The sequence below is a fragment of the Piliocolobus tephrosceles genome, chromosome 8, assembly GCF_002776525.5.
Source record: "Piliocolobus tephrosceles isolate RC106 chromosome 8, ASM277652v3, whole genome shotgun sequence".
NCBI classification, from domain to species: domain Eukaryota; kingdom Metazoa; phylum Chordata; class Mammalia; order Primates; family Cercopithecidae; genus Piliocolobus; species Piliocolobus tephrosceles.
The window spans coordinates 2,595,725-2,609,310 of NC_045441.1; the positions used below are offsets into that span (position 1 = coordinate 2,595,725).

General features: G+C 51.4%; 1 protein-coding gene across 1 annotated transcript in view; it reads left to right on the forward strand.

Moving 5' to 3' along the window:
• The first annotated feature begins 3,666 nt into the window (after positions 1-3,666).
• The window catches only part of SNX8 (sorting nexin 8), a 55,617-nt gene continuing 45,697 nt past the window's right edge, over positions 3,667-13,586 (forward strand). Inside the window, exon 1 of the mRNA XM_023188457.1 lies at positions 3,667-3,808. Coding sequence (XP_023044225.1) covers positions 3,715-3,808 — 94 coding nt within the window. The 5' untranslated portion in view covers positions 3,667-3,714. The remainder of the gene's footprint in view (positions 3,809-13,586) is intronic.

Here is a 13,586-nt window from a genome sequence, read left to right on the forward strand (position 1 = left end):
AGCTGGGATTACAGGCGCCTGTCACCACACCTAGCTAATTTTTTTTTGTTGTTTTTTGAGACGGAGTCTTGCTCTGTCTCTCAGGCTGGAGTGCAGTGGTGCGATCTCGGCTCACTGCAAGCTCTGCCTCCCAGGTTCACCCCATTCTCCTGCCTCAGCCTCCCGAGTAGCTGGGACTACAGGTGTCCACCACCATGTCCAGCTAATTTCTTTTTTTTTTTGTATTTTTAGTAGAGATGGGGTTTCACCTTGTTAGCCAGGATGGTCTCGATCTCCTGACTTTGTGATCCGCCCATCTTGGCCTCCCAAAGTACTGGGATTACAGGCGTGAGCCTCTGTGCCTGGCCCACACCCAGCTAATTTTTGTATTTTTAGTAGAGATGGGATTTTGCCATGTTGGCCAAGCTTGTCTTAAACTCCTAACCCCAGGTGATCCGCCCGCCTCTGCCTCCCAAAGTGCTGGGATTACAGGCATGAGCCACCGTGCCTGGCCACAATTTACAGTTTTTTATTTTATTTTTTTTGAGGCAGGGTCTTACTCTGTCACCCAGGCTGGAGTACAGTGGTATGATCTCAGCTCACTGCAACCTCTGCCTCCCCGGGTCAAGTGGTTCTCCCACGTGAGCTTCCCCAGTAGTTGGGATTACAGGCGTGCGCCACCACACCCGGCTAATTTTTGTATTTTTAGTGGAGATGAGGTTTCCCTGTGTTGACCAGGCTGGTCTTGAACTTCTGAACTCAGGTGATCTGCTGGTCTTGGCCTCCCAAAGTGCTGCTGGGGTTACAGGCATGAGCCACGATACCCGGCCAATTTACAGTTTTTAGTGCAACAATTTTATTTTTATTTTTTATTTTTAGACAAAGGGACTCGCTCTATCACCCAGCCTGGAGTGCAGTGATGCGATCACAGCTCACTGCAGCCTTGACATCCTGGGCTCAAGCAATCCTCTTGCCTCAGCCTTCATGGTAGCTGGGACTACAGGTGTGTGCCATTATGCCTGGCTAATTTTTTTTTTTTTTTTTAGAGATGGGGTCTCACTGTGTTGCCCAGGCTGGTCTAGAATTCCTGGGCTCAAGTGATCCTCCTGCCTCGACCTCCCAAAGTGCTGGAATTATAGGCAGGAGCCACTGTGCCCAGCTGAGTACAATGAATTAAAAAAAATTTTTTTTTCAACGAAATCTCCCTCTTTTCGCCCAAGCTGGAGTACAATGGCGCAATCTCGGGTCACTGCAACCTCCGCCTCGCGGATTCCAGTGATTCTCCTGCCTCAGTCTCCCGAGTAGTTGGGATTACAGGTGCCTGCCACCACATCCAGTTAATTTTTGTATTTTTAATAGAGACTGGGTTTCCCCATGTTGGCCAGACTGGTCTCAAACTCCTGACCTCAGGTGAACCGCCCGCCTCAGCCTCTTAAAGTGCTGAGATTACAGGCGTGAGCCACTGCGCCAAGCTAAAAATTTAGTAAGTAAATATTTTATAATCTAGTTTGAGACCAAAAATATGTAGCAAACAGCTGGGTATAGTGGCGTGTGCCTTAGTCCCAGCTACTTGGGAGGCTGAGGTGGAAGGACTGCTTGAGGCTAGGAGTTTGAGGCCATAGTGAGCTGTGATTGGGCCACTAAAGTCCAGCCTGGGCAACAGAGCAAGACCCTGCCTCTAATAAAAATATGATCAGGAAATGAGCAGAGTATATATGTGTGCGTGGCATCAGGGAAAGTGCTGAGTACATTATTTAATGGCGACAGCAGCTGGAAGGAAGCGAGGGTGGAGGAAGGAAGCAGCTCTCAGATATTGCGGGGAGGTCATAGGATCCTGCCGTGTTCCACTGTGCCTTGGGAAAGCTGTTATACATCCATGGCAGAAGGACATCTCCATCTTGGCTCACTGCAACCTCAGCCTCACAAGTTATGGTGGAGACAGCATCACTGGTGTGGCTGCTCACATGGAGGTCCTGGGGTGCTGGGACCCCACAGTGTCCTAGGTGCCGTCATCTGTTACCGAGGCAGGGTCCAGCAGCTATAGCCAGAGGAACTACCTACCTTGTGAGAAGGGGACGCTTCCTAGGACCTGATATGGTTCTGGGCTATTCGTTCTGTAATCAACTCCCCGGACATCGTGTGACATCAGTGTTAGACGGTCCAGGATGGCCGGGCGTAGTGGCTCAAGCCTGTAATCCCAGCACTTTGGGAGGCCGAGGTGGGTGGATCACTTGAGGTCAGGAATTCAAGACCAGCCTGGCCAACATGGTGAAACCCTGTCTCTACTAAAAATACAAAAATTAACTGGGCATGGTGGCACAGGCCTGTAATACTAGCTACACGGGAGGCTGAGACAGGAGAATCGCTTGACCTGGGAGGCGGAGGTTGCAGTGAGCCAAGATCATGTCACTGCCCTCCACTCTGGGCAACAAAGTGAGACTCCGTCTCAAAATAAATAAATAAATAAATAAATAAATAAATAAATAAATAAATAAAAGAAGGTCGAGGACCCTTTCTTTGCAAACAAGCCCCTTCCTCATGCAGGCCTATCAATCTCCATGCCAACCCCCACACTTTTAGCCTGGAATGACCACAGCATCTGCAGCTGATGTCTCAGAGCCTTCATGCCCTCCTCCTGCTTAACTCCTCATTCCTCCAGCCCTGACTCCGGTACCACCCATCCAGGGATCCCTTCACCCATGTAGGGAAGGGATTGCCCTTCACCCTTCACCCTCTTCTGCAGTGTGCCCCACAGCCTTGCTCCCGTTTTGGAACAGTCAGCACACTTGCTCCACTCTGGCCATCTGTGCCTCCTCCAGATCGAGGAACGCACAGGAAACATCTTTGTATTCTCAGCACCCAGCACAGGGCTTCCTGACCTCCCTGTGGCAGCCAGCAAACCTGAGTGGGCCATTGAGTGGGTGGATGAATGCAGGATGCAGTGAGTGAGTGAGTGGGTGAATGAATGAATGCAGGATGCAGTGCGTGAGTGGTTGTGTGAATGAATGCAGGATGCAGTGAGTGAATGAGTGGGTGAATGGATGAAAGCAGGATGCAGTGAGTGAGTGAGTGGGTGGATGAATGAATGCAGGATGCAGTGAGGGTGTGAGTGAGTGGGTGAATGAATGCAGGATGCAGTGAATGAGTGACTGGGTGGGTGGATGAATGAATGCAGGATGCAGTGAATGAGTGACTGGGTGGGTGAATGAATGAATTCAGGATGCAGTGAGTGTGAGTGGGTGGATGAATGAATGCAGGATGCAGTGAGTGAGCGAGTGAGTGGGTGAATGAATGAATGCAGGATGCACTGCGTAGGTGAGCGAATGAGTGGAGTGGATGAATGAGGAAGTGCGAGTCAGAGAACCCCAGTGTGACCGCTGAATGAGCGAACAAGGGCGTGACTGGGCGAGGAGAGATGGGAGTGAACGAGGGTGCGGTGGTTGCCGGCTTGCGCCTGAGGCACTGCACCTGCGAGCCCGGAGGTCCAACCTGAGGCGGAGGTAACGTGCGCCGCCAGCCGGCTCCGTGTCCACGTGGACGGGGAGGGGAGTGTGGGCGTGGCTAGGCGAGTTGTAGGCGAGGCGAGGCCGGGCGAGGAGCGTGGCGGGCCCAGCAGGGGCGGACTGTGGGCGTGGCGCGCCGGGGACGGGGCGAGGCCAGGCGGGGTGTGGGCGGGGCGCGGGCTTGGCGCGGCCGGGCGGCGCGGGAGGAAGTCACGTGGGAGCGCGGGCTCACATGACTGGCCGCGCGATGGACCCGCTGCCTGCGGCTGCAGTCGGGGCGGCAGCTGAGGCGGAGGCTGACGAGGAGGCGGATCCCCCGGCGGCAGGTAGGGCTTGGGGTGACGGTAGCCCCCACCTGCCCTGGGCGCGCGGCCCGACCACCCTTGGGCGGACGGGGCTCAGCCGTCGCGCTCGGTCCCTGACTCGTTTCCTGTCACCGCGCCCCGCGTTCGGCCCCGCGCCCCAGTCTCTCGGGGGTCCCCCTGCCCTCCCGCGCGCCTGTCCTTTGGGGGTCCCCGTGCTCTCTCGCGCCTCCGTCCCTCGGGGTCCCCTGCCCTCTTGCGCCGGGAGAGCTCTGTCCAGGCTACAGCTGGCCACGTTCCGAGGCGCTTTCCCGGGGCTCTCAGAGGCTTCCTCGGGGACCGTTTCCTCCTCGCCCCGGTCCTGGGGCTCTGCTCTAATGCCCTGCCCGGTCACGCTGGGCCATGGCCCTGGAGGCCACTTCCCCAGACTTGGGCTCCTTTCCTAGCCACCTCCTCTCTCCCAAGCTCTTGTCAGTTGTGTGGTCTTGGGCCAGTGATTTCACCTCTCAGGACCTCTGTTTTCTCATCTGTGAACCGAATCTATAGATGTGTAGCTGTTATTTCTCTCTCTCTCTCAAGTGATCCTCCCGCCTTAGCCTCCCAAAGTGCTGGGACTGCGGGCGGGTGCAGTCACGCCCGGTAATTTTTTTATTTTTGTAGAGATGGGATCTTGCTATGTTGCCCAGGCTGGTCTGGAGCTCCTGGCCTCAAGCAGTCCTCCTGCCTGGGTCTCCCAAAGTACTGGGAGTAAAGGCATGAGCCACTGTGCCTGGCCTGTATGTTTTTTCTATGTCTTTTTTTTTTGAGACAGATTCTCACTCTGTCACTCAGGCTGGAGTGCAATATCTCGGCTCATTGCAACCTCCGCCTCCTGGATTCAAGTGATTCTCCTGCCCCAGCCTTCTGAGTAGCTGGGATTATAGACACCCACCACGACGCACGGCTAATTTTTGTATTTTTAGTAGAGACGAGGTTTCACCATGTTGGCCAGGCTGGTCTCGAACTCCTGACCTCGGGTGATCCAACCACCTCGGCTTCCCAGAGTGCTGGGATTACAGGCGTGAGCCACTGCACCCGGCCTCCTGTATTTCTCTTTAAGGGATTTGGGTGAATGAGACTAAACATTAGAAGGAATACAGGAGGGTGCCCGTAATTTCTGGATGTTCCTTTGCTGCCAGAGAAGAGATGTAGTTGGGTGTTGGTGTGACTTACGGTTTCTTCTTGGTGGGGGGCACAAGGTTGGGGAATCCACTTGCGGGGAGGTCTGGCAAGGTGTGGCTGAGGAGGTGATGACTGAAGTGAGTTCTAGAGGGTTGGTAGACAGTTTCTTCGTCGGGGAGAAATGGCAGTGGGGAGCAGGGGAGGGAGTGTTGCGTTTGGTGGGCGTCTTGGAGGTGAAGACTCTGTGTCTAGAAAGAAGGTCCTTCCAGAATGGGTCTTATTTTTTCCTTTCCGTTGTATCGGTGTAAGGGGAGGCATGTGGTAATTCTCGCTGGTTAGAACATTGTGTCCATGAAGTCACATGTTGGAGGCCAGCGTGGGCCCCAGGTGGGACCCCTTCCGAGGGGTCACTTAGGAACGGTAGGCTGTGGTTGGATCATAGGCTGTGATTGGATCGGACTGCGGCTGCTACCTCAGTTTGTAAGGCAATTTGGTGTTGCTGGAGGGCTGGTGGTTCAGGGGTCCTCTGCAGGTATAGGGGACTGTATTTTCTTCAGGACTCACGGAAGTAGACTCCAGAGGCTACCATCATGGTGTGATTTAGAGATAGTCTGAGCTGTGTACGCCCGAGGGAGCTATGTCTCTGGGAGACTGCCCTCCCTTTGATGTGGCCTGGAATTCCTGTAGGTAGTTGGCTTTTTCTGGGGGCAGTGGTGATTTTATCAGGAGTGCTAATGGGATCCACAGATTGGGGTAGCTGGGACAAGGTAGCGCTTCACGGTACCCTTTCCTGTAACCAGGCAAGTCTGAAAGTGGGGCTCACAGACTCTCAGGACGTAGCCTGTCCTTCTGTTTGAAACTTGGTCATCATCCTGGTAGGTGAAGTGGTATAGCAGGTCTTTTTTTTCTTTTTTTTTTTGAGGCGGAGTCTCGCTCTGTCGCCCAGGCTGGAGTGCAGTGGCACTATCTCTGCTCACTGCAAGCTCCGCCTCCTGAGTTCACACCATTCTCCTGCCTCAGCCTCCCTAGTAGCTGGGACTACAGGTGCCCTCCACCACGCCTGGCTAATTTTTTGTATTCTTAGTAGAGACAGGGTTTCACCGTGTTAGCTAGGATGGTTTCGATGTCCTAACCTCGTGACCTACCTGCCTCGGCCTCCCAAAGTGCTGGGATTACAGGCGTGAGCCAGTGGGCCTGGCCTAGAAGTCTTTTTACACAGAGAAAACTAAAATCCAGAGGTAAGTAATTTGCCCAAAGCAGTCAATGTCAAGGGAATGTGTGTTGGTGGGGACCCTGATTGGGTGGGCTTCAGTGAGAAAACCTCAGCCTTGAGACCAAGCACTGTGGCTCACGCCTGAAATCACAGCACTTGGGGAGGCTGAGGAGGGAGGGTTGCCTGAGCCCAGGTGCTAGAGACCAGCCTGGGCAACATAGCGAAATCCCATCTCAAATTTTTAAAAAAAGAAAACAAAAACAAAAACAGCAAAGAAAAGAGTTAAGTCTTTGAATATCGTCCAGAGACTATGGGTGTGACTTACACATTCACTAAGGTTGGTTTGAAAGAGCGGTTGTTGTGCCTTATGAGTATACACTGAATTTCCTCTTTTTTAGGGTTTTGACCACACAGCCAGAGCCCACTGGTGGTATTCATGTGGGGACTGTGAAATCTCCTGCGTCTTTGGTGTTGCCAGAAAAAAATGTGCTTGTTGTACTTCTCCGCATTAAGAGTCTCATTCTATTTGAATTATTTGAAGCTTAAGCTGCGTGTGCTCTGTAGGGCAACCCCCTTTATAAAAACTTAACTTTCACTTATGCCATGCATGGATAAATGTATTTTCTTTAAAAAAGAATAGAACATTGTAGATTAAGTGAAAGTCCCACCCTAACTGCAGTCGTCTCCTGTCTGTACCTGAGGTGACCGTTGTTCTCAGTTTGGGATGGATCCTTTTAGTTCTGTTTTCACATTTTATTCATATGTGTACTCAGGAAATATATACTTCCTTGTATAAACGTGCTCATGTTTCCCCAGTGTAGTATATTCTTTTTCTTTTCTTTCTTTTTTTTTAAGTTTATTTATTTATTTTTTGAGACGGAGTCTCGCTCTGTCGCCCAGGCTGGAGTGCAGTGGCCGCATCTCAGCTCACTGCAAGCCCCACCTCCCGGGTTCAAGCCATGTTCCTGCCTCAGCTTCCCGAGTAGCTGGGACTACAGGCGCCTGCCACCTCGCCCGGCTCATTTTTTGTATTTTTAGTAGAGACGGGGTTTCACCGTGTTCGCCAGGATGGTCTCCATCTCCTGACCTCGTGATCCGCCCGTCTTGGCCTCCCAAAGTGCTGGGATTACAGGCTTGAGCCACCGCGCCCGGCCTTTTATTTATTTTTTTGAGACAGAGTTTCGCTCTTCTGCCTAGGCTGGTGTGCCGTGGCGTGATCTCGGTTCACTGCAACCTCCGCCTCCCAGGTTCAAGTGATTCTCTTGCCTCAGCCTCCCAAGTAGCTGGGACTACAGGTATGTGCCACCACACCTGGCACATTTTTGTATTTTTGGTATTTTTGTATATTTGGTATTTTGTATTTTTGGTAGAGACGTGGTTTCGCCATCTTGGCCAGGCTGGTCTTGACCTCCTGGCCTCAGGTGATCCGCCCACCTTGGCCTCCCAAAGTGCTGGGATTGCAGGTGTGAGCCGCCACGCCCGGCCTCGTCTCCTTTTTTTTTTTTTTTTTTTTGAGACAGGGTCTTACTCTTTTGCTCAGGCTGGATGTCATGGCATCACTGCAACCTCAAACTCTGGGGCTAAAGTGTTCCTCCTGCCTCAGCCTCCTGGGTAGCTGGAGCTACAGGCATGCACGATCACACCTGGCCAATTTTTTTTTTTTTTTTTGAGATGGAGTCTCGCTCTGTCACCCAGGCTGGAGTGCAGTGGCGCGATCTTGGCTCATTGCAAGCTCCACCTCCCGGGTTCACGCCATTCTCCTGCCTCAGCCGCCCTAGTAGCTGGGACTACGGGCGCCCGCCACCACGCCCCGCTAATTTTTTGTATTTTTTAGTAGAGACAGGGTTTCACGGTGTTAGCCAGGATGGTGTTGATCTCCTGACCTCGTGATCCGCCCGTCTCGGCCTCCCAAAGTGCTGGGATTACAGGCTTGAGCCACCGCGCCTGGCCACACCTGGCCAATTTTTAAAATTTTTTGCAGAGACAATCGGGCTGTGTTGCCCAGGCTGGTATGGAACTCCTGGCCTCAAGCAGTCCTCCTACCTGGGCTTCCCAAAGTGCTGGGATTACAGGCATGAGGCACCAAGCCTGGCTGGATTTGATATTGAAACTCTTCCTGTCAAAATATCTGATTGACTGGAACGTTCTGTTCTCTGCCTATGCAGGACAAGGGTTTTTCAGGGCCTGTTCTTAGGCTGTGAAGCTCAATGATTGTGACGTCGAGTGAGAACAGCAGTGAATGTGGTAGGTATGCATGGTTGTCCGACCTGATTTCTCGGGATTGATTAATACACGGATAGAAATACGTACAGATGACCTCGGTGTATCCTGGCTCTGCTGTATACAGTCCTGCGGCCCTACACTGACTCTTTAGAAGGAGGGCGAGTCATGCTTCACTTGCGGCTTATCCTGTGGCATTCCATACATTCCATTCGGTTCCGAAGCTCCGTGCTGTTTGTCTGCATTGACCTGGCGATGACTTCTTGAGTGTCACTGAGGCAGGTCCAGGGCCTTTGCTGACCCTCAGGACTCCTTCGCCCCTCCCCCAGCCTTCCCCTCTTCCCTGGGCGATTCCATGCACCCTGGGCCCCCACCAGCCCTTACCTGCAGCTGCTCGCTCATGTCAGGTTTGTTCTCTGCCTGAATACGTTGGTCAAAATTCATTGCGCTGTCACTTAAGGTTTATACTTTTCTTTTTTCTTTTCTTCTTTTTTTTTTTTTGAGACGGAGTCTCGCTCTGTCGCCCAGGCTGGAGTGCAGGGACCGGATCTCAGCTCACTGCAAGCTCCGCCTCCCGGGTTCACGCCATTCTCCTGCCTCAGCCTCCCGAGTAGCTGGGACTACAAGCGCCCGCCACCTCACCTGGCTGGTTTTTTGTATTTTTTTAGTAGAGACGAGGTTTCACCGTGTTCGCCAGGATGGTCTCGATCTCCTGACCTTGTGATCCGCCCGTCTCGGCCTCCCAAAGTGCTGGGATTACAGGCTTGAGCCACTGCGCCCGGCCTACTTTTTTTTCTTTTTGGGACAGAGTCTCGCTCTTGTTGCCCAGGCTGGAGTGCAATGGCGCGATCTCGGCTGCAACCTCTTCCTCCCAGGTTCCAGTGATTCTCTTGCCTCAGCCTCCCAAAGTAGCTGGAATTACAGGCATGTGCCACCACGCCCGGCTAATTTTGCATTTTTTAGTAGAGACAGGGTTTCTCCATGTTGGTCAGGCTGGTCTCAAATTCCTGACCTCAGGTGATCTGCCCAACTCTGCCTCCCAAAGTGCTGGGATGAGCCACCGCGTCGGCCAGCTCTAGTGTTTCTTGTGCCTCAGCCTCCCCAGTAGCTGGGATTACAGGCATGTGCTACCACACTTGGCTAATTTTTGTATTTTTAGTAGAGACGAAGTTTCGCCCTGTTGGCCAGGAAGGATGGTCTCAGGCTCCTGACCTCATGTAATCCACCTGCCTTGGCCTCCAAAAGTGCTGGGATTACGGGTGTGAGCCACCCCACCTGGCCTACTTACACATTTTGAGCAGGGTGTGGCAGCTCACGTCTGTAATCCTAACACTTTGGGAGGTTAAGGCAGGAGGATCACTTGAAGCCAGGAGTTTGAGGCCAGCCTGGGCAATAGAGTGAGACCCCGTCCCTATTTAAAAAACAGATTTGGAACCGAGCCTGGTGGTTCACGCCTGTAATCCCAGCACTTCGGGAGGCCGAGGCAGGCGGATCACCTGAGGTCAGGAGTTCAAGACCAGCCTGGCCAACATGGTGAAACCCCGGATCTGTACAAAGATCCAATAATTAGCTGGGCATGATGGTGAGCGCCTGTAATCCCAGCTACTCGGGAGGCTGAGGTGGGAGAGTTGCATTAACCTGGAAGGTAGAGGTTGTACTGAGCTGAGATCTTGCCACTGCAGCCTGGTCGACAGAGCAAGACTTCATCTCAAAAAAAAAAAAAAAAGATTTGTGCATTTTATGGTGATTAAATTATGCCTCACAGTATTGTTTGCATTAGGGACAAAGCCTGCCCCATTTCGCTCCCTTCCATGACACACATTTTTTTTTTTTTTTGAGGCGGAGTCTCGCTCTGTCGACCGGGCTGGAGTACTGTGGCCGGATCTCAGCTCACTGCAAACTCTACCTGCCGGGTTCACGCCATTCTCCTGCCTCAGCCTCCCGAGTAGCTGGGACTACAGGCGCCCGCCACCTCGCCCGGCTAGTTTTTTGTATTTTTTAGTAGAGACGGGGTTTCACTGTGTTAGCCAGGATGGTCTCGATCTCCTGACCTCGTGATCCGCCCGTCTCGGCCTCCCAAAGTGCCGGGATCATAGGCTTGAGCCACCGCGCCCGGCCTTTTTTTTTTTTTTTTTTTTTTTGAGACAGAGTCTTACTCTGTTGCCCAGGCTGGAGTGCAGTGCAGTGGTGCCATCTAGCCTCAGTGCGACCTCCGTCTCCCGGGTTCAAGTGACTTCTGCCTCAGCCTCCCCAGTAGTTGGGATTACAGGTGTGTGCCACCATGCCCAGCTAATTTTTGTATTTTTAGCAGAGTCTGAGTTTTACTATGTTGACCAGGCTGGTTGAACTGCTGACCTCAGGTGATCTGCCTGCCGCAGCCTCCCAAAGTGCTGCGATTACAAGTGTGAACCACTGTGACTGGCCATGACACACATTTTGGTAGTAAACTGATGAGCAAACTTATTTTTGTTTTTTTATAAGTTTATTTTATTTATATATTTGTTACTTTTTTTTTTTTTTTGAGGCGGAGTCTCGCTCTGTCGCCCTGGCTGGAGTGCAGTGGCCGGATCTCAGCTCACTGCAAGCTCTGCCTCCCGGGTTTACGCCATTCTCCTGCCTCAGCCTCCGGAGTAGCTGGGACTACAGGCGCCCGCCACCTCGCCCGGCTAGTTTTTTTGTATTTTTAGTAGAGACGAGGTTTCACCGTGTTAGCCAGGATGGTCTCGATCTCCTGACCTCGTGATCCGCCCGTCTCGGCCTCCCAAAGTGCTGGGATTACAGGCTTGAGCCACCGCCCCCGGCTATTTGTTACTTTTTTTTATTCTGATTTTCTCCAGAAAACAGAAACCTTTTTTCTTTAACCATAGTATCCACAATACTATCTGCTGTGTAGCAGAGTCTCAGATATTTGAATAGAATTACATTTTTATACATTTTTATAAGATATCACATTTCTTATAAGACTTGACAACACTGCAAAGATGTTTTGTTACCTTTTGTTACCAGTCTTTAAACTTGCTCATCCTCTCTCTCACACACACACTCACACATACACAATTTGCAAGGTAAAACGTGTCAATTTGAAGAAAGAGGAACTAACTGAATCACTGTTATGTAGAACAGATTTTGCCAGAATTTGTGGTTAGCAAGAAAGTGATGTGTTCCGGGTAGGGGAATTCTGTTTTGGTATTATTTTGTCTTTCCTGAGAAAAATGCTTCACAAAAAGAGATGTTTGCCCATCCTGTTTGCTGGGGTGATGGTGGTGCTGGCTGGACGTGGGTGGCTTCGCAGGACCTGCTGTGTCTGAGAGGAGCCATGTGGTGATTAGAAGCTCGGAGGCTGTGGCACAGAGCACATGGAGAGCCTGGCTGTTGGTCACCAGCATTGTCACTGTCACCTTTTTTTTTTTTTTTTTGGAGACAGAGTTTTTGCTCTTGTTGCCCAGGCTGGAGTGCAATGGTGCAATCTTGGCTCACTGTACCCTCCGCCTCCCGGGTTCAAGCGAGTCTCCTGCCTCAACCTCCTGAGTAGCTGGGATTACACATGTCCACCACCACACCTGGCTAATTTTTGTATTTTTAGTAGAGATGGGGTTTCACCATGTTGGCCAGGCCGGTCTCGAACTTGGGACCTCAGTGATCCCCCCCCCCGCCCCCCCACCCCTCCGCCGGCTTCAGCTTCCCAAAGTGCTGGGATTACAGGCGTGAGCCACCGCACCTGGCCCGTTGTCACCCTCTGAGAAACTGGAGCGCCCCCACGCTCTGCGTATTTCTACTATAGAATCACCAAAAAAATCACATAACCAAACTTAAGGGGCAGAAGTGCTTTGTGAGAAGTGTTTTTGGGAAAATATTGGCATTAAAATATGGGGTAGGATCCGTTTTGGGAGGACTGAGGAGGGGCGTGTGTTCAGCTCCCAGAGAATCTGGTCTCCCTTTCCTGCTGTTCTGTTGACTGCGTTGTAGGAGGCGCTTTGCTGTTTCTGTGGTGTGTAGCAGGGGGTCAGTGGGGGTCTTTATAGCTCCCTATAAGCATTTTGAAGTTTGTGTGTTACGGAAATTTAAAGTGAAATTATGCGAAGTTTGATTCACCCCAGGAAGTGCCGTAGGGGCTGGAGAAGGTCAGGTTAGGTAATATCTCTCAAGAAGCCCAATTACGTTATTTTCCAGGAATTTTCCAAAACCTGATTTGTGCTGATGTCCTGGTGAACGAGTTGTAATCAGAGCCAATAACGTGCTATTGCTGTGTGAATTGGCGCTTTCAGAAAATTTTGTTATCCAAAGTGATGTAACAGGGTGGAATTACAGGTGATGTAATAGACAAATCACCTGTAATTCCACCCCTTTAACAGCCGTTGCATTTTAGTGTATTTCCTTTTTTCCTGTGCATTCCTTTTTGTGTAGTTATCATCAGAGTGAATATGTGTCTTTATAGTTACTTTCACTTGACATTTTTCTACACTGCTGAGTAGTTTTCATAATTTTCTACCTAATGTCTGTATAATAGCGCATTAAGGAATATAAAACTTGTGCTTCGAAAGTGCTAATATGATAAAATGTCAGTTAAAATTTCAGTTAAAGATATTCTTGCCTCATGTTTTCCAGAAAACGATGCGTTAAATGGAATCAATATTAAAACTTGTCCCGGAGGCTGGGCGCGGTGACTCACGCCTGTAATCCCAGCACTTTGGGAAGCTGAGGCGGGTGGATCACAAGGTCAAGAGTTTGAGACCAGCCTGGCCAACAGGGTGAAACCCCATCTCTACTAAAAAAATACAAAAATTACCCAGGCATGGTGGCATGCGCCTGTAATCCCACCTACTCAGGAGGCTGAGGCAGGAGAATTGCTCGAGGTTGCAGTGAGCTGAGATCACGCCACTGCACTCCAGCCTGGGCGACAGAACAAGACTCTGTCTCAAAAACAAAAAACAAACAAAAATAGACTTGTCCTGGGTTGGGCGCAGTGGCTCATGCCTGTAATCCCGGTGCTTTGGGAGGCCAAGGCGGGAGGATCGCTTGAGGCCAGGGGTTTGAGCAGCCTGGGTGACATAGCAAGACCTCGTCTCTACCAAAATTAAAAAAACTAACTGGCCGGGCGCGGTGGCTCAAGCCTGTAATCCCAGCACTTTGGGAGGCCGAGACAGGCAGATCACGAGGTCAGGAGATGGAGACCATCCTGGCTGACACGGTGAAACCCCGTCTCTACTA